The 24,652-nt window shown below is 45.8% G+C and overlaps 1 protein-coding gene across 3 annotated transcripts in view; it reads left to right on the forward strand.

The window, feature by feature from the left end:
* Positions 1 to 24,389, forward strand: part of AMPD3 (adenosine monophosphate deaminase 3) — a 70,428-nt gene extending 46,039 nt beyond the window's left edge. For all 3 annotated transcript variants that reach the window (XM_036764294.1, XM_036764293.1, XM_036764292.1), the window contains exons 5-15: positions 2,311 to 2,530; positions 5,209 to 5,338; positions 9,635 to 9,829; positions 10,095 to 10,226; positions 11,627 to 11,790; positions 13,257 to 13,383; positions 14,399 to 14,562; positions 17,096 to 17,216; positions 18,889 to 19,062; positions 20,303 to 20,413; positions 21,735 to 24,389. In XM_036764294.1, coding sequence (XP_036620189.1) covers positions 2,311 to 2,530; positions 5,209 to 5,338; positions 9,635 to 9,829; positions 10,095 to 10,226; positions 11,627 to 11,790; positions 13,257 to 13,383; positions 14,399 to 14,562; positions 17,096 to 17,216; positions 18,889 to 19,062; positions 20,303 to 20,413; positions 21,735 to 21,911 — 1,715 coding nt within the window. In that variant the 3' untranslated portion in view covers positions 21,912 to 24,389. The remainder of the gene's footprint in view (positions 1 to 2,310; positions 2,531 to 5,208; positions 5,339 to 9,634; positions 9,830 to 10,094; positions 10,227 to 11,626; positions 11,791 to 13,256; positions 13,384 to 14,398; positions 14,563 to 17,095; positions 17,217 to 18,888; positions 19,063 to 20,302; positions 20,414 to 21,734) is intronic.
* The last annotated feature ends 263 nt before the right edge of the window (positions 24,390 to 24,652 follow it).

Raw genomic sequence — 24,652 nt, forward strand, 5'->3', positions numbered from 1 at the left:
GCCTTCAAACCCACAGTTCAAGCCTCCTTGGGCTTTTGTTTTCCTGTAAGGAACGACCCACTTGGTTCTGTTCAGGAATGTTGGAAAGATCAATTCAATGATATAGCAGAAGCATGTTGTGCTTTTTGGAAGGCAGATGGTAAGCCCAGGTATGCTTACAGAATGTGCTTCCACTGGCCAGGAAATGCCAGAATGTGCTGAGAGTTGGGACTCAGGGAGGCCTAGGTCACAAGGGTGGGGAACTCACCCTAGAAGGATGAAGCATGAAGTGAGGCCTTTTCTTCTGATAACCTAAGCAAAATTCACAGGCCGCCATTAGCCAGAATGAAAGGTCATCCCAGAGCAAGGATTCTTACCAGGGGGTCCATGGACCCTGAGGGTTCTGTGGATAGATGTCAGGGATTCTGTGAACTTGGATGGGGTTGGGGGGAAAAAGCAAAAACAACCCTACATCTGTATTTTCACTAACTTTTAGTTTCCTTCATAATGCTAAGTATTTTATTTTATGCATTTAAAAGCATCATTCTAAGAAGGGATCTGTAGGCTTCACCAGTCTGCCACAAAAGAGTGGTTGGGAGTCTTTGTCCTAGAGGCAGCCTGGTGGCATGGTGGGTGGAGCACCAGGTTCAGAATCAGGAAGACCTCAGTTCAAATCTGGCCTTAGACACATACTAGATACGTGACCCTGGGCAAGTCACTTAACCTCTGTTTGCCTCAGTTTCCTGGTGATAATACTAGCATCTACCTCCCAGGGTTGTTGTGAGGATTCAAAGGAAATAATACTTGTAGTAAAGGGCTTGGCACAGTGCCTGGCACGTAGCAGGCATTATGTAAATGCTAGCTAACATCATTGCTGTTGTTAATATTGGAAGCCAGAACGCTTTTTGGAGTCCTTATAGCTCTTATCTATTCTTTAGACACTTCTAGAATCTCAGACTTGGAAGGGCCCTCTGATATCATTTAGTTTCACCCTCCCCCACTACTCAGAATAGACGGTCCCCTCTCCAGCATCCTTGAAAAGCGGTCATGCTCTGTTTGCTTAACCATTTCTGGTGATGGGGAGCTCACCACCTGTGAGGGCAGCCTTTTCCATTCTTGGGCAGTGGAAGGAATTCTGGATTCCGCCTTCAGATCTTTGCTCCTCTACTTGCTACCATGTGTGTGATGATGCTCAAGTCACCTTATCTGTCAAAAGAGGGGGCTGGGCTAGGTGACCCCAGGACCCCCAGCTCTAGATTTATGATCCTATAATCTAATTTAGGAGAACATCTTGTAGATTGGGGTGAGATTTTCTACCCAGTAATTCTTCCCCCCTCCCTCCACCCCCGCCATTTGCCTCGTTTCTTTTCTTTGAAAAAAATTTCAGGATAGCACTCTTTAGGTCTGGTTTCTGATGTCTTTTGGCCAGTGACAGTCCATGGCAGGCCAGCAGTGATGTGGCCCCTGCCTTCCCATTTGGAGGGAACGTTGCTGGCCCACAACCAGCAGGAATCAGTTCTACATTTCTTTCCTAATCTCAAGTTATGTGATCTCTTGTACACAGTTGGTGCTTAGGGGAAGGGTAGGGCAATTGTTTACTTACAAATGAGGACACTGAGGCCGTAAGAATTGAAGGGACTGGCCCCAAGCCACTGTTTTTGTGCCTTTACACAGGTGTGCCTCCCTTCGCCATGCTTGGAAAGTTCTCCCTTCTTTCCCCCACCTCAGGGAATTCTGTCAGACCTCAGCTAACATGGCATTACACGAGGCCTCTCCTAGGGTCTTTAGTTGCTAGTCTCTGTTCCCTCCCAGTTCCTTTCTATTTGTTTTGCATATACCTTATATTTACTTACCTAGGTTCCATGTTGTTTCTCTAATGGAGTAGAAACCCTTGAGGGCAAGGGATATTATATTTTTGAGGACAAGGACTATTGTGTTTTTGGCTTTATATCCCCAGCACCTACCCTGGAATATAGCAGATGTTTAATAAATGCTTGTTGAGCAAATGAATGAATGAATGGAGTGAATAAATGAATGAAACCAGTTGCTAAGTGAGAGGGGTAAGACTCAAATCCAGGTCTCATGACTCCATCTCTATTGTTCTTTTCACTATGTTTTCCCGACCTATCCATGGATACTGCAAATGGGACTTTCATATACTTGGTTCTTGGTAGGGTAGCCTGAAAGCACAGTCAGCTTGGAAGATTAAATCTAGATGGTCATGGGACAGAGAGGAATCAAATACCTCATCTTCAGGAGCATCATGCCTGGTGGCTCAATACCTATGTACCCTTTTTTGTGCCTTTCTGTGACCTCAGTTATGTTTTACAGATTTCCACCCACCCCCAGAGCCGCATGAAAATCCCTACTGTCTGGACAACACGCCCCCAAACCTGGGCTACATGCTCAGGATGCAGGGTGGTATCCTCTTTGTGTACGACAATGAGCAGATGCTGAAATGCAATGAGCCCAGAAGCCTGCCATACCCAGATCTGGAGACCTACACAGTGGACCTCAGTCATATCCTGGCCCTCATCACAGATGGTCCAACGTATGTTGCTGTTGGTTTTGTTATGATTCTTGTGAGGCTGCATGGCATTGTGGGTAAGCCAGGAGGACCTGGGTCTAAGTCTTGTACTGGCTGTGAGATTCTGGGCAAGTCATTTAACCTCTAGTTTGTTTAATTAGTTAATTTAGTGCTCTAGACAAATCTTTAAGATTCTAAGTTGCAATCACAAAAGGAGAAAAGGACCCACAAGTACAAAAATATTCATAGTAGCTCTTTTTGTGGTGGCAAAGGATTGGAAATTGAGGGCATGCCCATCAATTGGGGAATGGCTGAACAAGTTGTGGTATATGAATGTAATGGAATATACTATGTGCTATAAGAAATGATGAGCAGGCGGACTTCAGAAAAATCTGGAAAGACTTATATGAACTGATGATGAGTGAAGTGAGCAGAGCCAGGAGAACATTGTACACAGCAAAAGCAACATTATGCGATGATTAGCTATGATACACTTAGCTCTTCTTAGCAATACAATGGTCCAAGACAATTCCAAGGGACTCGTGATGGAAAATGCTGACCACATCCAAAGAAAGAACTATGGAGTCTGAATACAGATTGAAGCATACTATTTTCACTTTTTTTTTGTTTTTTCTTTCTTGTGGTTTTTTCTTTTGTTCTGATTCTTTTTTTCACAACATGACTAAAGTGGAAATATATTTAACATGATTGTATATGTATAACCTATATTAGATTGCTCGCTGTCTTGGGGGGAGGGGAGGGAAAGGAGGGAGGGAGAAAGATTTGGAACTTAAAATTTTACAAAAATGGATGTTGAAAACTATCTTTACATGTAATTGGAAAAAAATACTATTAAGGGAAAAAAAGATCCTAAGTTGAGGAAAAGATCCAGAGTCACATTAGAAGAGGGAGAATTGCATACACTAATGAAATCACAAATCAAGTTTTTATCCCTATCATTGTTCTCATCTTATATTCGATTGAGTTGAGAAAGAAACAGGTCACTATTCCACGTTTATTCTTTTTTGTTTAACATTTGGCAGCTTATTGCCTAGGTGGATAAAATAATTGCTCTTTTAACTGAGTAAAATGTTGAGGTGTAATACTCATCTTCTGTAGGCTCACTGAAAGCATTTTGGGCCCTTTAGTAGCAGAAAGGGTGATGACGATAAGGGAGACCTTATCCTGTTCCTACCTGGTTTTAATTCCTTCTACTAGATCTCTGTATTTTGAGAGCTGTTCGTTCCACATTGTAAATCAGTCTCCCTGTAGTTGGGGAGGTTATGATTACTCAGCACGGTGATCTCCATTAGAAATGCTGTTCTTGAATTTTTACAGATCAGTGTTACATCCAGACAACTGTGGACAACAGTTGTGGCTTGTGATGATTCTCAGATTCCAGTAGAGTTCATATGTTGTGTTCTCAGGGATATTTCCAAGATTGTGTTTGTAGTGTGGGGAGCTGTCATCTGTTAATCTACAAAGGATGGTGAGCACCTGCTGAATAATTCTGGCAACTTTCTAGGCATTTTGGTAGAGGCTCAATTTTTGGAAACTAGTGATACACAGCCCAGTTTCTACTCTTTCCTTACAAAGTTTACTTGAGTGAATAAGTCCAGGCTCCTTAATGACAAAGTTTTGGCAATTTCTGGTCATAATGATCTGGTCCTGTATTGCTTTCTAAGACCTTCCATTTCTGTCCACCCATCAGCATGTCTGAGCCGTTACTAAAATACTATAATAGTTAACATTTACATAGTGCTTACTCTGTGACAGGCACTGTGCTAAGCACTATATAACTATTATCTTATCCTCACAACCACCCTGGGAGGTAGGTGCTATCATTATCCTCATTTTATAGATGAGGAAACAGGCAAATGGGGATTAAATGACTTGTCCAGGGTCACTCAGCTAAGTAAGTGTCTGAGGCCGGATTTGAATGCATGTGTTCCTGACTCCAGGCCTGGCACTCTATCCACCATGCCACCTACTTCCTTGTCAGCAGGTTGTTGGTTGATTTTATGTGGATGTCACCCAAGCCTTTTGGTTCTGCTCTTGGATCTCAGTTATCTCATGGGCCCCATCTAGAGGTTAACCAATAATTGGTTGCCTTCAACAAGCCCAGTGGTGTGTACCCACTCTCAGCCTTTCCTGTTGCACTGTGAAGGGGGAGGGGGATTCTATAAGTTTTCAGCTTGTTTATCATGCCATAAAAGAAGAGGGAGAAGGGAACAAACATTTATTGAGCACCTACTATGTGCCAGGCACTGTGCTAAGCACTTAACAAGTATGTCACTTGATCCTTTCAATAGCCCTGTGAGCTGGGCACTATTTACCCCCCATTTTACAGGTGAAGAAACTGAGGTAGACAGGATTAAGTGACTTGCCCCAGGTTACACGGCTAGTAAGTGTCTGAGGCTGAATTTGTACTCAGGGCTTCCTGATTCCAGTCCTGACTGTCACCCGTTGCATCACCCAGATGCCTCCCTTTTGATGAGGTAGTACTAATCTTTCTATAATTGCCTTGGGATGATGGGCCCTGTATTTCATTAAAATTATTATTGCTACTAATATTCTTCCTTATCTGTAAAATGAGGGGATTACATAATATGGGTTCTAAGGTACCTTCCAGTTCTGAATCTGTGATTCTATCATCATCACCATCATCATCATCATTTATTAGTATTAATATTATTCTACAGGAAAACCTACTGTCACCGGCGACTTAACTTTTTGGAATCCAAATTCAGCCTACACGAGATGTTGAATGAAATGTCCGAGTTCAAAGAATTGAAGAGTAACCCTCACCGGGACTTCTATAACGTGAGGAAGGTGAGTCTTGGGCAGAGGGCTGATGGAGGAGTGATGGGTGATGTGGTCACTCCTGGCTCTCTTGTTTATTATTGGGGCTCATATCCACAGCTTGCCTCATCTTCCTCATTGGCAGCATCAGGTCTGTAATGAGTTTGTGGCTCTCAAAGGATGATGTCAGGTGAAGAAAATTCTTGTGTATCAGAAGGGAAAAGAGGAAGTAGAGAGAGGAGCTTTCCTCTGAAACAGGAAATCAGGTTTCCCACTAATTGTGGTGATACTCAGAGCCCACTCATGATATGACATGCTTTGTCTTCCTTCTGCTTCTCTTCCTCATGTTCTCCTCAGTGGCCTGTTTATTTTAAAGGTAAGGGTAGTATTTTTAAAATTTTAGCCCTCCCCCCTCAAAAAAAAAGACATTAAAGTTTGCAATATTTATTCATGCTTAAGATCACTGGACTTGGGCATCGTCCAGCTCAATGCTCCCTTTCCAGGATGAGCAATCTGAGACTAGAGAAGTCAAGGTACTTGCCCAAAGCCATTTGGGTAGTAGGGACCCAAGCTAGGATTCAAAATCAGATCTGATCAGTCCAAATCCAGGGCTCTTTTCCCCATTGTGCTGTTGGGAAACATCAAACTTACCATCCTTTCAGGTGGAGCTGTCCAAAAGATAACTGGAAATGGAAGTTTGCAACTAGGGAGAGCAGTCATGACTGGAGGTTTCACTTTAGGAGTCATCAGCATGGAGGTGCTAGCTGAAGACAGGGGAGGGTTGAAGGAGGCAGAGAGGACTGGGTAAGAGAAAAGAAGAGAACACACAGAAAGGAGGTAGGAGGAGAACCAGGAGAGTGTGATATCCTGGGAGGTGAAGGAGAGGTGGTGGGTGGGGGGGTCAGGGAAGGGGTGATCAGTGGTGTCACATTCAACAGAAAGGTCAGTGACCATGAGGACTGCAAAGGACTTTGGATCTGGTAACAGGGTGTCGTTGGCGGCTTTGAAGAGAGCAGTTATATGGGTGTGATGGGGCCAGGCTCCCGTGTTCTCTGAGCCAAGGAGCACCTTCTGTTGTGTAGGAACCTCAGTAACAGTTCCCTGCTCTGGGTCCCACCAGCCCCAAACAGAACAATCCCTTGCTCAGTTGTGAGCACTGGGATGGGTGATATCAACAAGTAGTGACATTTTTACAATAGACTAAAACTTGCAAAAGCCTTGTTTAAAACTTGTTTAAAGTTTCTCTTCACTTGAATCTCATGCCAGCTCTATGAGGCTAGTAACAAAAGTGCTGTTACCCTCCTTTTAAAGATGGGGATATTAAAGATCAAAGAGTTTAAATGACTAGCCCGTAGTAAATGGGATGAGGAGTCTCTACCCCATTAATGGTAGACTCTCAAATATTTTATAGTGTCTGCAGTAACTTTAAATGGAATTTCTCTTTCTATCCCTTGCTGTTGGGCTTTGTTAGTAATATACAAAAATGCTGAGGATTTACATGGGTTTATTTTCTATCCTGCAACTTTGCTAAAGTTGTTTATTATTTCAAGTAGTTTGTTACTTGTTTTATTAGGATTCTCTAAGTATATCATCACGTCATCTGCAAAGAGTGATAGCTTTGAATCTTTTTTGCCTATTCTAATTCCTTCAATTTTTTTCTTCTCTTATTGCTAAAGCTAACGTTTCTAGTAGCATATGGAATAACAGCGGTGATAATGGACATCCTTGTTTCACCTCCGATCTTATTGGAAATGCTCCTAGCTTATCCCCATTACATATAATACTTACTGATGGTTTTTGGTAGAGGTCTACCCCATTAACAGAAGTTGGTATGGGGTAGCGGAGTGTATATGTATGTGAGTGTATGTATGCATGTATGTGGGTACGTGTATGTATGTGTCTTGGGAGTGGGTGGTATGTGTTTGGCTACTGCCTATAGCCTTTTCCATTGGGTGTCTCACATTTCTAGCTGTCCCAACAGTTTTGGATGATGAAAATGGGCATGTGTTGGGCTAAAGACTGATGGAGACAGTGGGAGATAGAACTTGACTAGATAATTGAGAAAGATAAGAAGGGAGAAGAGAGAAGAAGCCCATTCTATGTCAGGCTCTCTGGTGATCACTGTGGGTAATACAAGAAATGATCAGAATCAGGCCTTGCCCATGTTGGGGTCATAGTCATTTAAGGAGAGAGATGGCAAATATATATACACATATATATGTATATATAAAATAAGTGCATTTCAAGGTAGAATGTGAATATCCAGTAAGAAAGCTGTCAAGTGCTATGGGAGTCCAGAGAAAGGGGTGGGGGAGGGCTTCATAGAGGAGGTGGTGTTAGGACTGGGCCTTGAAGGATGGTAGGAATTGGACAGCTGGGGCTCAGTCAGGAAAGCATGGTAATCTCAGGAGGTGACTAAGTCCAACTTGGCCGAAACATAGGATATGTCAAACATAGTAATGGGAGATGATTAGAAAAGGAAACAGGGAAGAAATCGTGGTGGGCCTTGAATGACAGGACAAAGAGGTCGGACTTTATTCAGTAAAGAATAGGAAGTCATTTAAGCAAGAGGATGACATGATTAGAACTGTGTTTCAAGAAGCTATTTCCCCTTCCAGGGCTCAGTTTCTCCATCTATAAAGAGGAGCTGAGCTAGATGATGGTGTAGAGATGGAAGGGACCTCTGTGGCCAACCAATCCAACCCTCTCATTTTACAGAAATGGAAACTGAGGTCCTGGGAAGCTGAGTGACCAGCCCATAATAAATGGGATGGGGAATGTCTACCCATTAATGGAAGGTAGTGGAGGATAACCCTACCACCTTCCACCATTGGGTCACTCAGGTACAAACAGAAGCCAGATTTTAACTCAGGTCCTCTGACTTTAGAGAAAATGCTTTGTTTTTTAGGATATTCTGCTGCCTCTCCAAGTGTCTTCCAATCCTAAAATTATATGGCTCTGCCACTCCAAGGAAGCATATGGCACAATGAATAGGATGCCCACCCTAGAATTAGGAAGACCTGAGTTCACATCACTGCCTCTGATAATACTGGCTGCATGACCTTGGTAAAGTCACTTCTTAGTGCACCAGGCTGGGCATTAAGATATGGTGATCTCTCAGACCACAATTACAGATAAATTGCCAATATGCACCAGTGGAGGGAGTTTCCATACCTGGAACTCCCCACATTCCTAAAATCATAGATCTGAATAAAGGTGAGAAAAAGACTAAGTAATCTGGGAGAATTATATGGGATTAATTGGAAGGGAAAGGCAGGGAGCCCATCTGGGACATATACTAGGTTTGGCAAGAAATCATGAGTGTCTGCTCTAAACCATAGTGGTGGGAGAAGAAGTGGATAGGAAGGGATGGATGAGAGAGAGGTTTCAGAGTTAGATTTGTCAAGACTTAACATAGATCTGGAGGTGGAAGGAATTTCAGAGAGCACTAACTCGGAAGTCAGGAGACCTGGGCTCAAATCCCAGCTCTGATGGTTGTGCCCTGTGTGATCTTGGGTAGATCACTTCATCTGTGAAATGAAGGAGTGATTCTCTATGTATCACTAAGTGAAATGGGAGTCAGGACCAGGTGGAAGTTATACCTTTGTGTCCTGTGTTCTCTGTTACTTGGCCTCCCTGGGAAAATGGCCCTGTGAGCTAAGAATTCTACCTATGTAGAATTCTGAGGGACGGTGGTTTATTGGAGAGGCCAAACAAGGTCACCATGAATTAATAAGCTGTTTATTCATTTGAGAAGAGGTATCATGGTATATTGGAATGAGCCCTGAATTTGGAACCAGGAGACTTGGCTCTGCTGCTTACTGATTGTGGATTGGGTAAATAGCTTTACCTCTTAGCCTCAGTTTCCTTTTCTGGATAATAAGGTCCAAGGGCTAAATGACGTAAAAATCTTCGATCCTAAGATAATGCTTTATATCTGTGAATAACTGGCAAAAGGCAGTGCTTAAAAGTCAAAAACTGTAATCTGACTTATTACCATGTGTTGTGTGAAGAAAGAAGATAGGATGGGATCAGATAGAATGGGAAAGGAAGGGAAGGTAAGAGAAAGAAAAGAGAGGGAAAGGAAAAGAAAGAAAGTGGTTAGGGAAAATGACATGCACATGAATAATACAAGGGAAATATGATAATGAATATATATAGGGTACAGACAAAATGCTCTGTGAGTTTGTCCAAAGGAATGAGAGAGCCCCTCTGGTTTAGATGATTCCTTCCATCTCAGAGATTCCAAGCAGTCAGTGGACAAGGCAGCGGGTTACTCCTGCCTCCTGCTAATCTGATGGAGAGGGGGTTGGGCTGTGCCTTCAGGTGGACACTCACATCCATGCTGCAGCCTGCATGAACCAGAAACACCTGCTACGCTTCATCAAACACACATACCAGACGGAGCCCGACAGGATTGTCACTGAGAAGAGGGGCAGGAAGATTACGCTCAGGCAGGTGTTTGATGGTCTTCACATGGACCCCTACGACCTCACCGTGGACTCGTTGGATGTCCACGCGGTAAGTTGATCCACCCAGGTACTGCCAGCAGACATGGTGGCAATTACAGAGAGGCCCACATTGGCTTGGCACCACAATATTTACTATCTCATATGACTTGTGATCCCCACGTTCACAGTTGGCCCCACTGGAGTGGTAGGGAAGGAATAAGCTTCTCTGACCTTTTGATTTTATTTTTAAAGGGCATCTCCCTCCCTCTCCCCACCCTCAATCTAAGGCTCCCTGTGCATCCATAGTGTGCACTCACTGGGGCTCTTCTTTCCAGGGCCGGCAGACCTTCCATAGGTTTGACAAGTTCAACTCCAAGTACAACCCAGTGGGAGCCAGCGAGCTTCGGGACCTGTATTTAAAAACTGAAAACTACTTAGGTGGAGAATACTTTGCACGGATGGTCAAGGTCAGGAACCTCCCTGTTCTATTACCACCTGCCCTTCCCCCTCACGATGGTTACAGATTAGAGTGGGAGAGGATTGGGGTCTGGAAGATGGGCCAGCCTTGGCATGGCCAGACCTCTTCTCTCCATTCCCCCTCTTCCTAGCCTAGGGTGGGAGGATGGGCTGATTTCAATTGCCAAATGCCCTACCCACCTATCACAGCTCCATTTGTGATCTCTGTTCTGATTACCAGTCAACTTAATTCACATGCATGTCAGGATATCACCTTCGTGATGTCTTTGGTTGTCTTCGAAAATGAAGGGCAAACAACATTGTGTTTACCAGTCAAATGAAGAAGAAAAGCGGGAGGCCAGGTTATCGCCAGTCAGAGATCATGGAAACCCAGACTAGAGCTTGGGCCCACAGATGCATAACATCAGAGATAGGAGAGTTCTTCAGAGTGTTCTTGTCCAACCTCCTCATAAAAGCACAGGATTTGGAGCCAGAAGCAGCCCTAGAGGATACCAAGTGCAGACCCCTATAATAGCAAGGTTTAGAGAGATGAATTGGCCTGCCCAGCATCACACAATAAGTCTGGTACAGCAATGGCAGATCCAGAACCAGATCACAGACTTGGTAACTCCCAGTATGGGTCTCTTTCCCCTTCAGAACCTTTCTGGCTACAGTTTGTAGTTGGGTCTGAGACTTCTGATCCCCAGGAGTTGCTGTGCCCACTCCCAAAGCTGCAGCTGTGCCCTAGCTAGGGGTGCCCAGGGAAGCTTTTGATGATGCTTTAGTCCAATATCACTGAGAAGAGAGCAGATGAACCAAGCTACAGTGTGAAGCACCTAGGTTTGCTCTAACAAAGTACTTCTGCATATTAGATTAAGTGGCTAAGGGAGCTTTGGAATCTCCATATTAGGTGATTTTTCAGCACAGGAAAGGTATCTAACCTAATCTAAACCTAAGCTTAGATAGATAGTTTAGCTTAGATAGATGAGAAAGGTGGTACAGTATAGAATACTGGGCTGGAGCCAGGAAGACTCATCTTTGTGAGTTCAAATCCAGGCTCAGGTACTTCCTACCTGTGTGACGCTGGGAAAGTCACTTAATCCTGTTTGCCTCAGTTTCCTCATCTCTAAAATGAGTTGGAGAAGGAAGTAGCAAACCACTCCAATATCTTTGCCAAGAAGACCCCAAATGGGGTCATAGTCATACATGACTGAAACAACCAAACACCAACCAAAAAAGCCCTTAAGATGGTTGGGTGGCAGGGGGTTGGATGAGTCAGCCTCTTTAGATTCCTCTTAGGTCAGGGATCCCATGACATAGATACTATAGTCCATCCGCCTAGCTCCATCTAGGTGCCGCTCAAAGCTAAGGATGCTCTTGAATTGACCCAGAAACTCTTTTTTGGCCACAGGAAGTGGCTCGGGAGCTGGAAGAGAGCAAATACCAGTATACAGAACCTCGCCTCTCCATCTATGGGCGCTCCCCCCTGGAATGGCTCAACCTGGCCAGGTGGTTCATCAATCACAAGGTCTACTCCCCAAACATGCGCTGGATCATCCAGGTCCCCAGAATCTAGTAAGTGAGGGCCCTGCTCCCTGGGCTTCCCCATCTCTCACCCCAGCATTCCACTCCTCCAGTTGTGATTATCCCTCCCTTCCTTCCACACTCTCCTCTTACTGCCACCACAGGGTTCTCCTTCATCTGTCACTATGTTCTCCTCTTTCATTTTCCCCTTCCTCTTCATGCCTAAGCTTTGGTTGTGTACTTCATTCTTCTAGCTCTGGCCTTAAGGCTTCTTCCCTACCTAGGGTTGGTGTGAGGATGATCCCTAGTGTGGTTGTGAAGTCAGAGCACGTGGGTTCAAATGCTTATTAAAAAAATCTTTATTATCTGTATGACATTGGACAACTCACTCAAACTTCCTGGGCCTCAGTTTCCTCAACTGTAAAATGAGTGAGTTGTATTAAATGACCTCAAACATCTTTTCCAACTCTAGGTCTGTGATTCTACGATCTATTATCATCTTATTTATTTTGCTACAGACTCTTTTTGGATTTTTTGTTCACTCACATGATGGTTCCCAGGTGACACCGTAGATCCCTCTCCTCCATACCAGTGATTTTCCTTGGAGAAAGCAGGTGTCTGTTGGGTGGGGACATTTTGGATTTTTCTTTAGGGATGCTTCCCTCAAAGATCCTGTGGGAGGAGTCCCGTAATTTGTGATTGCTAAACATCAAAGACTAGATTGAGTTTCCCAGAATAAGTCAGTGGTTTGGAGGCAGAGGAATGTACAGGGACCTGGGGCCACCTACCAGGATTCCATTTGTACTCCCAGGGATGGAGAAGGCCTGTTGGCTTGGGGGAGTCAAGCTGCTAGATTGCAAAGTTGAGGACAACTAGGGATGGGGAGAAGCAGAGATCAGAAAAGGGCAAAGGATAAGGGAGAAATTAAGCAGGGAGAGGTCACATGAAGGTGAGTAGAGACCGAATGGCAATTAGAGGTCAGAAGTGCTCCCCAAGGTAGCAGGTTAGGAGGAGAGGAATCTCAGGGCAGGTAGAGATGAGGCTGCCAGGAGTGTCCTCATCTTGATTCCTGAGGAGGTTGCCACACACACAGAGCCATTTTTCTTTAATAGACTTCAGTCAGTCAATCAACAAACATTTTTAAGTGCTCAGTATAGGCCTGTCGCTGTCCTAGGTGCTGGAGATACAGATACATAAGTGGAAAGTTGTAGAGATTAAGATTTGGGGTTGGTGATGGGAAAACCTTCCTACCAATCACAGATGGTCAGAAGAGAGTGACTGCTTCAGGCAGTAGTGAGCTTTCCTTCACTGGGGGGACAACCACTTGTCAGGGAATATTCTAGAGGGGATTCTTGTTCTTGGCTTAGATGAGCCTTGAGGTAGCTCCCACCCCACATTCAGAGATGGGTCTTGGCTGCTGGGCAGGTGGCTGGTTGGTTACTCAAGCATTCTCTTCTGCCCCAGGTAAAGGGCAGTGGGTAGCAGAGTCCAGACTCGTGTCTTTTTCTGTCACCCAGCGACATATTTAGATCCAAAAAGCTGCTTCCAAGCTTTGGGAAGATGCTGGAGAACATCTTCTTGCCTCTTTTCGAAGCCACGATCAACCCCAGGGATCACAAGGAACTTCACCTCTTCCTCAAATACGTAAGTCAGGGCATTCTGCTGCGGGGCTCCTCTCAAAGAGTCAGGGACCATGGGGTCATCCTGATACTGGGCCATCCCCCTTCTTGCCCACACTTGGTTCCCAGACCAAGGAATAAAGCTAATGGCCATCACACACTCTAGTGGTCCCCCCCCCCCAACTCTGGCCTGCTGCTCTCTCTCCCACCATTCTGGCTGGTCCATGCCCCAGGAGTGAAGGATCCACATTCTTCTAAAGAAACAGCGCCATTCTGAACCCTTAGCTCGCTAAAGATGAAAAATTGGCTAGTGCTATGGTCGCCCCCTAGTGTTCACATGAAAGAAATACATGTGTTTACTGGGTTTCCATTTGTTTTGCAGACCTTCCTATGTGGCTGCTGGCCCAAAAGAGGAGGGGGTGGGATGCAGGAATGTGAAACTTTGTTTTCAAGGGCCACTGATGCACAGGAAAATGTCTGCTCAGAGTTTCCTCCTGAAAAAGCTCAGGATTCCTTTTCTTTCTTAGAGATAGACAATGCTAGCTCAATGACTTTAATTCAAGCACCAGCAACAAAAGACGTCATTCAGTAAATACGGCAGCTACAAATTATGTTTCAGCCAGATTATGGCTGGCATCATGGGCCTGGGAGTAGGATACAGAGAAAGAGAAATGAAGATAGGAAGAAGTGTGTGGGGTGGGGGAGGGAGGAAAACAAGGGGAGAGACAGACAGAGACAAGAGATAGAGAGGTGGGATGGTGAGGTGTAGGGAAGGAGAAAAAGGAAGAGGAAGAGAGAGAGAGGGAGAGAGATATGGAGGGCTTTGCCTTCAATGCCCACACCAACAAACAATGGCTCCCGGCTCTGCAGCTTGGGTGGCTCTTTTGGGCTTCTCCTAGGGCTTGGGGGTAACCCTTTAGCAGAGGAAACCACTGGTTGGGAAGTTAGACCATGGGGGAGTCTAAACTCTGAGACACGTCCTGGCTTTCCTTCTTCCTTCTTAGTGTTTGGTGTTCAGGATTTATTCTTTCCCCCACTAGGTGACAGGCTTTGACAGCGTGGATGATGAGTCCAAACATAGTGACCACATGTTCTCTGACAAGAGCCCTAACCCAGACATCTGGACTAGTGAGCAGAACCCGCCCTACAGCTACTACCTGTACTACATGTATGCCAACATCATGGTGCTCAACAACCTCCGCAAGTAGGTCCCCGGGGCATTGCCCCTTGACCTAAGATCATCCTCGGCTGTCCAGCTGGAGCTTGAAGGGACCTTAGAGGTCATCTACTCCAACTTCCTCATTTTACAGATGAGGAAACTGAGGCCCACAGAGTGGAATTACTTTATCCAAAGTCACATAGCTAATAAGTGAGAGAGGTGGGACTCTGACCCAAGTCTTCTGACTCCAGATCTATCGCTCTCTCAACTTTCCTACCCTGACCTCTGGTTTTTCTTCTTCCCTTCCTAAGCTTTAACCTCATCCTCTGACTCCGTTCCCTCTTGGGCCTAACCCCTAACTTTGTCTTCTAACCACCTTTGCTCATAATTTAACCCATCCCTGGGCCTGACTAACCTTGTTCTCTTCCCAGCCTCCATTTTCCTCCAAAAATCAATGAGCACTTATTAAAGTGCCTACTGTGTGCCAGCATTATGCTAAGGGCTGGGGATACAAGGACAAAAATGATTCACGTTGTTCATGAACAGTCCCTGCCCACAAGGAGTTTACATTCCACCCTCCCCTACTCACAGAGTTAAACGTTGCCAACCCTAACCCTCCTCTCCCAGGTTTAGACCCTAACACAAGTCTCTCCAGATGGACCATGCCCCATGCCTGCCCTTTGCTCCCAGTTAAACACTTAGAACTCTGCCTTCTGTTCTTTCCAAGTCCTAATCCCTAACCTTGCTCTCCCCTTGCTCCTAGGCTGACCCTCTAACCATGGCAATTAAGAAATCCTTGGTGATTTAGGAGAGAGCAGTTTCATTTGAATGATGAAGTTGGAAGCCAGACTTCAGAGGGTTTAGAAGAGGGGAAGAGGATGGGAAGTGGAGGCCCCAATTATAGACAGCTTTCTCAAGGAGTTTAGCCATGAAAAAGAGGGGACAGAGAGGATACTAGCTAGCAGGGATGGATGGACAGATCAAAGCAGGGTTTTTAAGGATGGGGAAGACATGGGCATGCTTTCTTCTATTCTTTCCTCTCTCCCTCTGTCACACCTGGTCCTCAGGAAAACAATTTTTTGCCTTTTTTCCCTTCCTCCCTCTCTTCTTTATACCTGGCTCTCCCGAAGTCAGTGGTTGGTCCCTGTTGGCTCTAAAAGGTCAGCCTCTTCCCACAGGAGCTCTCCAACTTAATTACTGTGCGTATTTGATGAACAAAATAGCCCAAGCACAGACCTTTGAGGCCTGTGTTCTATCTTTGTGGGAAATCTGCAGACAAGTCGGCAGAGAAGCACCCTGACCTAATTGGGTGGAGGATGTCTGAGCTAAGGCCAGGGTTGTCAGGACCTCTTCTCCCCAGACCAGGGGGGAAGGATGAGGCAGGCTGAGAGCAAGTCCCTGGGGCATGGCCAGGCAACATCTCCTGATGCCCTGAGCCAGGCTCCTGTAGGACACAGGACCTTGCTGTTCACCCCTTTGTTGCTGCCTGAGCTGCCTCCTTTACTTTGGGTTTACTGGCTAGATTTCTTTCTCAAAAACCAAGCCTTAAACCCACCTCACTCTGGAGCTCATAGATTGGGCCATAGGTCCTGGCCCTCCTTGCACAGAGTGAATGTAAATACTAAATAGTAACTGTTTCTCTTTTGGCCAGGAACCCTGAGGGTCTTCCCCTCCCAGTTTGATTTTTTTTTGAGTTTTTGATTAAAGGGGCCATCCCTTGATTAACTTCTTAAAGAGGCCTATTCATTGAATGGGTGTTACCTCACTCATAGTGAGCACCTGAAAAGACCTTAGCCTAAAAGGGCAGGGTCTCCTGGTGCATCCTGGGTCATCTCCAGGGGTCCTGGTGAATATTAGGCCACTGGACCCAGATGGTTCTAGAGGAGAAAGTGAGGCTGGTGACCTTGCATAGCCCTCCCTCACTCAAATCAAATGCAAGTGCAAGTCATGGCATCATTTCCCTGATATCATGGTCATCTTCAAGAACGAAGGACAAACACAACAACCTGCTGCCTGGGACATCCTTGGAGAGCCTGGAGAGGGCATGTAGGCAAAGCACAGGAGGATTAAAGATTTGGGGGTGGGGTGGGAGGAGAAGGGTCTTGAGTCGAGATGAGAAGAGCTAGGATGAGCTGGTGTTGATGGCAGAGAGGGTGGCCCGGTGATAGACTTCAGAGACATCAGTGCTAGTCTGCAGGGTGCTGGACAGAGGGCAGGCAGGGCAACAAGAATTTGAGCCCTTAACATGTGCCATGCACTGGGAAGACAAAATATAGGCAAAAATACAGTCCCTGCCCTCAAGGAGCTTGTATTCTGTTAGAAGAAACATGTACTTTTCTGGACCACTTGTCAATAACACTGTACAAGGGCTTTGTGTCCAGGTATGGAGTGGACTAGATGCCCTCTGAGGTCTCTCCTAACACCCTAGGTTCAGTGACTGGCCCCCATTCTCCTCCTTTTCCTGAAGATGGGGCAATTTCCCATGTGGGGAGTAACAGAAAGCTGGAGCTGAAGGGCCCCACTGCCCCTCTGGTCCTACGTAGCTCCTGCTGAATTAGCCCCATCTTCTGTCCCACAGGGAGCGGGGAATGAGCACCTTCTTGTTCAGGCCTCACTGTGGGGAGGCTGGTTCCATCACCCATCTGGTCTCTGCCTTCCTGACTGCCGACAATATCTCCCACGGACTGCTGCTTAAGAAGGTAGGTGCCTGTGCCCTTGGCTGATGCTAAGCAGGTCAGCAGCGAGGCCAACCTTGCCTTTTCAATGTTCAGAGCTTCTTGGTTGTGCCCCTTGGGAAGCCATTCTTCTTGGGGGTGTCTTGAGCACACCCTAAGGTCCTCACCAGCTCTGGAAAGTTTGGGTTGATATGGGAGGAAGGAGGATAGTGTCAGAGGGACTGCTGGCAGACAGTCAGTCCTGATAACCTGAGGGGTGTCTCCAGTTGGGATCCTAAGTCTGAGCTGGTCCATGTTTAGTGGTTGTGGATACCCTGTGAATGGGCTTTGTCTGTCTGTATGACATAGTGGATAAAATTGCTGGACTTGGGATCAAGAAGATCTGAGTCTGATCAATGCCTCAAACCCCTACCAAACATGTGACTGCTAGGCAAGTCCCTTGACCTCTCTGGGCCTCAGTTTCTTCATCTGTAAAAAGAGGGAGTTGGATTCAATGATCTCTAACATCCCTTTCAGCTCTAACTCGAAGATCCTGTGATCCATGGGCCACTTGTACATGTTACTCAAATTTCTCTCTTCTCCTAACCCTTGCCCACTCGTGGGTCTGGCCCCATGTGACCTCTTGTCTCAACAATTTCCATTTCTTTTTTTTTGGACAATTAAAAAAATGTTATTGATAACTACCCTTTTCACCCCCAATCAAACTCTCCCATGTAACAGAGAGATACAGCTAAGCAAAACACAGAAACGTAGAGGTTGTGTTTGGCAACGTGGGCCTCATTCCACCCTCATGGTTGACCACCTCTCTTCTGAGAGAAGGGTGGTTTGCTTCATGGCCAGGTCTCTGAAGTCAGGCAGGGTCACTGTGCTGACCACAGAGTTTTCATTTCTCGTGGTCACTATGGACAGGGTTCTGGATCTGCTAACTGCTCTGCATCAGTTTATATAAGTTTTCTCAAGTTTCTCTGAATTTTTCCTATTTATCTGCTTACTTCCCATGAGGCTCAGCAGAGTTTAGCTGTGCAAGGGACCTGGGCTTTGGTGACAATGGTCAATGGCATTCCAGGGCTAAGTGGGATGATGTCTATAGTGAGATCCTTCACCTTGATGACTGGAATTCCAGTCTGGCCCCACAAGATGATGGTCTAAGGCTGCTGATCTTGCCACAGATAATCAAAGCCACAGGGGCTGAACTGTGCTCCTGGGATATGTTGCAAGGACCTTTTATTGAACCCTTCCTCCCCTGGAACTGGGACAACTCAGCAGTCAATGAAGGCCCCTGTTGGGAAGCTTGGCGTTGGGGAGGGCTTCCTCTTATGTATGCCCTTCGGACAGAGGTTAAAAGGGCTACATCCAGAGCGAGCTGGGAAATCCCCAGGAACCAAGGAACAAAATGTTTATGTTGGTTCAGGCGGCAGGTGCTGTGGTTGAAGGGAGGCTGACCCAGACATTCAGGCACATGGAGGGTGGGGACTGAGAGGACCCCCCCAGCAGTGAGGGCTCTGGGCTGGAGCCTCCCAGTTCCCATGGAGTCACATACCTGAGGTGTGACGGGGACCTCACATATCCTTTTGAAACAAACACTGCCCAGACACAGCAAGTCAAGGCTTTGTTTCCACTGATGAAATCCTTCTTTTCCTGTTATCTGGAATTGCCTTGATTAACGATGACAGATCCCTCTTCTGTTTTTCCCCAGAGTCCGGTCTTGCAGTACCTCTATTACCTTGCCCAGATCCCCATCGCCATGTCTCCCCTGAGCAACAACAGCTTGTTCTTAGAATATTCCAAAAACCCTCTGCGAGAATTTCTGCACAAGGGACTCCATGTCTCCCTCTCCACGGATGACCCCATGCAGTTCCATTATACCAAGGTGAGTGAGCACTGGGCAAGGGGCTTCTCACCCCTGGCCAGATTCCCCAGACCCAGGCAGTGACAGCTCATTCCCTGAGGCCGCACAATGGACAGAGAGCACTAGACCCGGAGCCAGGAAGACCCAAGTTCAGATGTGGCCTCCGATGCTTCCTAGCTGGGTGACTCTGGGCGAATTACTTAACCTCTCTCAGCCTCAGTTTCCTCAATTGTAAAGCGGAGATAATGATAGTACCTATCTCCCAGGGTTGTTGTAAGGTTCAAATGATATAATATTTGTAAAGTTCTGACTTAGCACAGTGCCTGGCACATAGTAGATGTCAAATAAATACTTGTGTGTGCCCCCCCCCCCGATTGTCTCAGCTCCTTCCCGTAGTAGTTATAGTAAGGCTTAAACTATTGAGGATGAACTTTATTGTTTATTCAGTGCCTACTGTGTGCCAGGCCTTGGGGGACACCCATGGTAAGGCAAGTAAGAAGAGGCAAGGAGGCAGGGCTAGAACCAGGAGAGATCAGTGGGATGAGGACCCAAGGAAGAGAGAATATTCAGGAGGAGAGGGGGGTCAATAGTGTAAAGCGCTTCAGAGAAGTCAAGGAAGGTCAGAACTGAGAAAAGGCTGTTGGATTTGGCAGTTAGGCCATTGGTATAATTTGAAAGGCCACTTTTTGCCCTGGTTTTGACAGCAGGGAAGCGGATTCCAAGTCCAGTACGTAAGGAGCCATATGGCTGGTGATTCCTCAACCTAAGGCCTCTCCCTTCCATTCCCATCCCCACCCCTCAGTAGAAAAGTGGCTTCGTATTCTCAGCAACGAGCAGTGTTTGGTTGCCAAGGGGGCTCCCTCTCTCCATGTTCTGCAGCTTAAACAAAGCTTTAGAAAGCTGCCACAGGCCCAGGGTTACACAGCCAAGATGTCTCAGAAATGAAATTTGAACTCAGATCTTACTTCCTGACTCCCAGGCCATCTGTTTTCATTATACCATGCTGCTTCTCACCTGGCATACTGTAGGTGCCTAATAAATATTGATGGATTTAATTGAATTTCAGGAAGCCATGGAATTAAGTAAGGCCTTTGTGAGTCTGGAAGCCAGAAGGCTTCCTTTCCCAGTTTCTCTTCAGGAGCTTCAATGGTTCCAGCAAAGTCTTTCTGACTTGAGTTTTGGCTTCAGGCTCTCCCACAGGCTCCACAGCCTGACGAATGTGATTTTTCTTGGGGGATTGATTGGTGGGGTGTTTCTACAGGAAGCCCTCATGGAAGAATATGCAATTGCAGCCCAAGTGTGGAAGCTCAGCACGTGTGACCTGTGTGAGATCGCTCGAAACAGTGTGCTCCAGAGTGGGCTGTCCCACAAAGTGAGTGGGGTCTGCCAGCTGGGAGGGGGACTGGGGAGGGCAAATCACAGGAAAGTTTCAAGCCCTCTGGAATGCTTGGTGTGGATCCCGGCAGTGGAAGGAAGTGTGGGCTTGTGCTCCATGTCCTGGAGATAACAATATCTGTCATTCATACAGCATGTTCAAACTTGCAAAGTAGTTTACATTCATGAGCCTCACCTGAAGTGCTGGGATAGTCAGCCCATTTTATAGATGGAACTGGGGCTCAGAGACAAGAAGGAACTTGCTGAAGATCTCAGAGCTAGATTTTTCAGGCAGGATTTAGACCCAGGTATTCCTGACCCCATATGCAGCCTTTTCACCACTAAGTCATGAAGATGGTCAGCTGCCTGGGCTCCCGCAGGCCTTTCTGACCAGCTTGGGGGGCAGGGGGCATACAGCCTGCTGATCTCTGGGACTGACTAGTCTGATGTGAGTGTTTATCAGGAGGGTGAAGAAGCTCCACACCATCCTCAGCAGCAGCCCCTTGCCTTAGCTCCCAAGTGTTTCCTTCAATCGAGGTCTCTGCCACCATGTTCTCTTTAGACAAGGTTTACCTTTAATGATAATCTTTTCAGCACCTCCTGTGTAAAAGGCACTGGGCTGGATGATAGCGGAGATTCAGAGTGTCAGTAAGACAGTTCCAGATCTCAAGGCCCTTCCTATTTTATATGGTCATCATCATCATGCCCCCTGGAACCTTCTCCAGAGAACCTCACCCTTTTCAGCTTCCTTTTGTACATTGTCGTCCTCCATTAGGTTATATGCTCCTTGAGGGCAGGGACTGGCTTTTTCTTATGTATATCCCCACTGCTTAGCACAGTGCCTGGCACATAGTTGGCGCTTGATGTTTATTTTATCATATCGTACCATCTAATAGGGTGATATGACATACAAAATATATATCGAGCACTTTGCAAACTTTAAAACAGGATAGAAATAGTATTTATTAGTTTATCACCATCATTGTCAGAATAGCTGCAGCTCAAGCTGCCTCCAGGACGTATCTGTATCCACCATCTTTGGCCATTCCATTCTTGTGACCCTGAATGCCAGGTGAAGCAGGCACAAAATTCCATTAAGTTTTGATGCCAGGATGGATGTACTAACGTCTGTGTCATATAGGATACAGGAGAAAGCAGACTCTATGCTGCTTAGAGGCAGGTTTTTTTTTGTCTTTGTCCTTGTATCCCCAGCCCCTGATATAGTGCCTTATAGAGTAGTGGGGACTTGACGTTCGTTGAATTGACTTTGCAAGTGCTTTGGGCTTAATCTGTGTTTGTGTGTTTTACTTTGTCCGCAGGAAAAGCAAAAATTTTTGGGACCAAATTATTATAAAGAAGGACCTGAAGGAAATGATATTCGAAAGACAAACGTTGCCCAGATCCGAATGGCTTTTAGATATGAGACCTTGTGCAATGAGCTGAGCTTTCTATCTGATGCCATGAAATCGGAAGAGATTACAACTTTGTTTAACTAGGTTCGCTGTTGGAACATGCCCCTGGAATTGGCTGGTTTTAACCTGGCCTGCTGTGGTGGATGCTGGTGAAGGGGAGCCTGCTTAGGACCAATAGGGCCTCCCTGGAAGCGGAGGCTTGGGATGCTGCTCAGGGGCCTCTCACTTTGACCTCCATCTTCCTCATTCTACCTGGACCCAAGACGTCAAAACACTGCACTGTCTGTGTGCAGTGGGGCCTGGAGGCTGCCTTGGGGAGCTGGGCTGCTTTGTACTTTTTTCTTAGTTTTCCAGACACTTCTTGGAAGATGGCCAGTACTTGCATGAAAGGAATTGTACTTTCCATTGTGAGAGGCCACACCATATTGCCAATCAACTCTCTGGCCCTAAATGGAGGGTGGAGTAAGAGATACATACATCCACTAAGTTTTGACACCAGGATGTCTAGGTTTGCTTTATTTTTTAAAAGGTGTTTTTACTAATCACTTTTGTTCAGATTTCCATGCACCATTGTGAACATTCATGTATAGGATCACAGAACAGGTACGTACCATAGGGATGATCTCATCCAACCCTCTCATTGTAGAGATGAGGATACTGAGGACTAGGGGAGGTAAGGACTTGCTGAAGGTCACAGCATGGAGCCTGGTCAATAAATAGTCCTTGCACAACACTATGCTGCCTCCATGAAATATATGGGCTTGCTTTCTGAAAGCCCCTTTTCACCAATGAACAATGTCTTTCTGGGAGCAAGGATTTGGCTCTGAGAGACCTAAAACCAGAAAACTTAGTTCCACTTAGGAAAACAAGGGGAAATGTAAAGGCCTAACCCTGGAGCTAAAGGGAACCTGTGAGGTCGGCTGGGGAGAGGTGGTGGCCAACATCCCACAGGGAGGGCTTGTGAGTCAGGATTAGGACCGTTCTCTACACCATACTGCCTCCCTCTCCAGTATTACTTTTGTATTCTGTAATTCATATGTGAGAAAAAACCAGGATCCTCCGTCCCTTTTTTTTCTTTTTAAACAATAAAGATCTGGGTTTATCACCATCTCCCTAAACAACAAAGGATATATTTCCCCTCATGTAACCAACCAGAGATCTTTTAGCTGGTGACCTCAGTGATTAGACAAGGAGGGACAATTAACTGGGCTAGTAAAGGGTAGTGAAGTGATTCTTAGAATAGAGATCTGAATTTAAACTCTCCCAACTTACTCCCTGCCAATGTTTTAATGTCACGTGCATATGGTAACTAGAGTGGCTTGAGCTTGCAAGTAAGGTCCCCTGTATTTCTGTAGGTGCATAGAGACCTGGAGAAGCTGTTACGAATTTAGTGGAACCTATGTTTGTGTACAAAAATGGTTACTAGATTTCAGATCCTTCTTGTTACTTTCTCTGGCCATGGAAATATGGAAGCTGTTGGTTTTTGCAGCAAAATAATTTCCTGAGTCAAAACTCCTTGCCCACTTTGGCCTGTAACGTTCTTAGGAAAGCCCCAATTGTATGCATTTGCACTAATGTATATAACTATTGCACAGTGTGATTTTAGGTGTTTAGAGGCATCCTGTTTAAAAGAAATGGAATTAAAGTTTGTTGAGACAGTTGCTCAATCATGTGAACATGTCTGCAGATATCAACGTTGTTAGAGCTCCCTTATTTTCTCCTTAATAAAGTGTGTGCGGGGGAGAAGCTAAGACTAGAAGGAAGCATTACCCTAAATTAATGGAATGCAGCAGGTGAATGCTCTTCTTAACCTTGGAAGACAAGCTTGGAAAATATCCACTGTAAGCAGGGTCAGAGGACAGGGCCCATTGGCAGTGGCCTTCTGGTTTTTCACTAGTAGCCAAAGGCAATCACCAGTGTCTGGTTTTTCACCAGGGTCACAGAGCCTCTGCTGGGAATGGCTAGCTGCTTTCTCTTCTTTTCCCTTGCACTTTCCTCCAACATGCCTGGGAGTACTTGTTTCATCTGCTCTGCTGGGGCTGTTCTAGATTGGATCATTTACACAGCCCTTTGTCACTCCCCAGTGTTCCTGGTACCAGCGTGCTTCTGTCCAGTGGCATTTACTGGTTTTTGTTCTGGTGACTGCCAAATCTGCGTCGGCTGGGTTGGCAGCACAATAATATGCTGCTTTTCCAAGGTGTGGCCTTCTCAAAGACAGCTCTGGAGATTTATCCTCTCTTCCCTAACCTAACCAGCCTTAGTAACACATTTTCCTTTTTGCTACAAATTCTATTGCCTTATGAACACAATGCACTGCCTCCTGAGTCACCCACCATTCTTTCTGCCCTTTACCTTCTACTCTTGGGGATCCAGCGGCAAGGCGGCATCCTTTTGGACTGGCCTTGTCTTTGACTTCTTGCTGTTTGAGTAAAAATCATGTTCATCTTTTTCATTCATCTTATGGACATAACTGAGGGTAATGAGATAATGTCAGCAATCCACTCTACTTGAACAATGTTTTAAAGGACAGTGGTAACTACATTAAAAAGAATATTAACTACATAGAATCTGGTCCTTTGCGGTTTTGTTTTTGTTTTTCCCTTCTAGAAGCACCCAGGATAAGTGTTGTAGCAGGAGAAAAGTTGTACCCTAAAAATCAGGAGAGGGCCTTCCACTGGGGTCCTGGATGAAATGGCCATCAAGACTTCCAGCTTTGAATCGATGGTTTTCAACCCGTTACACCTCTTCACAAAAACATCACAGGTTGCTCCTCTGCAATGATCTCCACGCACCTAGCTTTACAACTTAGAGTACACCAGCAAAGC

The sequence above is a fragment of the Trichosurus vulpecula genome, chromosome 6 (genome assembly GCF_011100635.1).
Source record: "Trichosurus vulpecula isolate mTriVul1 chromosome 6, mTriVul1.pri, whole genome shotgun sequence".
In the NCBI taxonomy this organism is placed as follows: Eukaryota; Metazoa; Chordata; class Mammalia; order Diprotodontia; family Phalangeridae; genus Trichosurus; species Trichosurus vulpecula.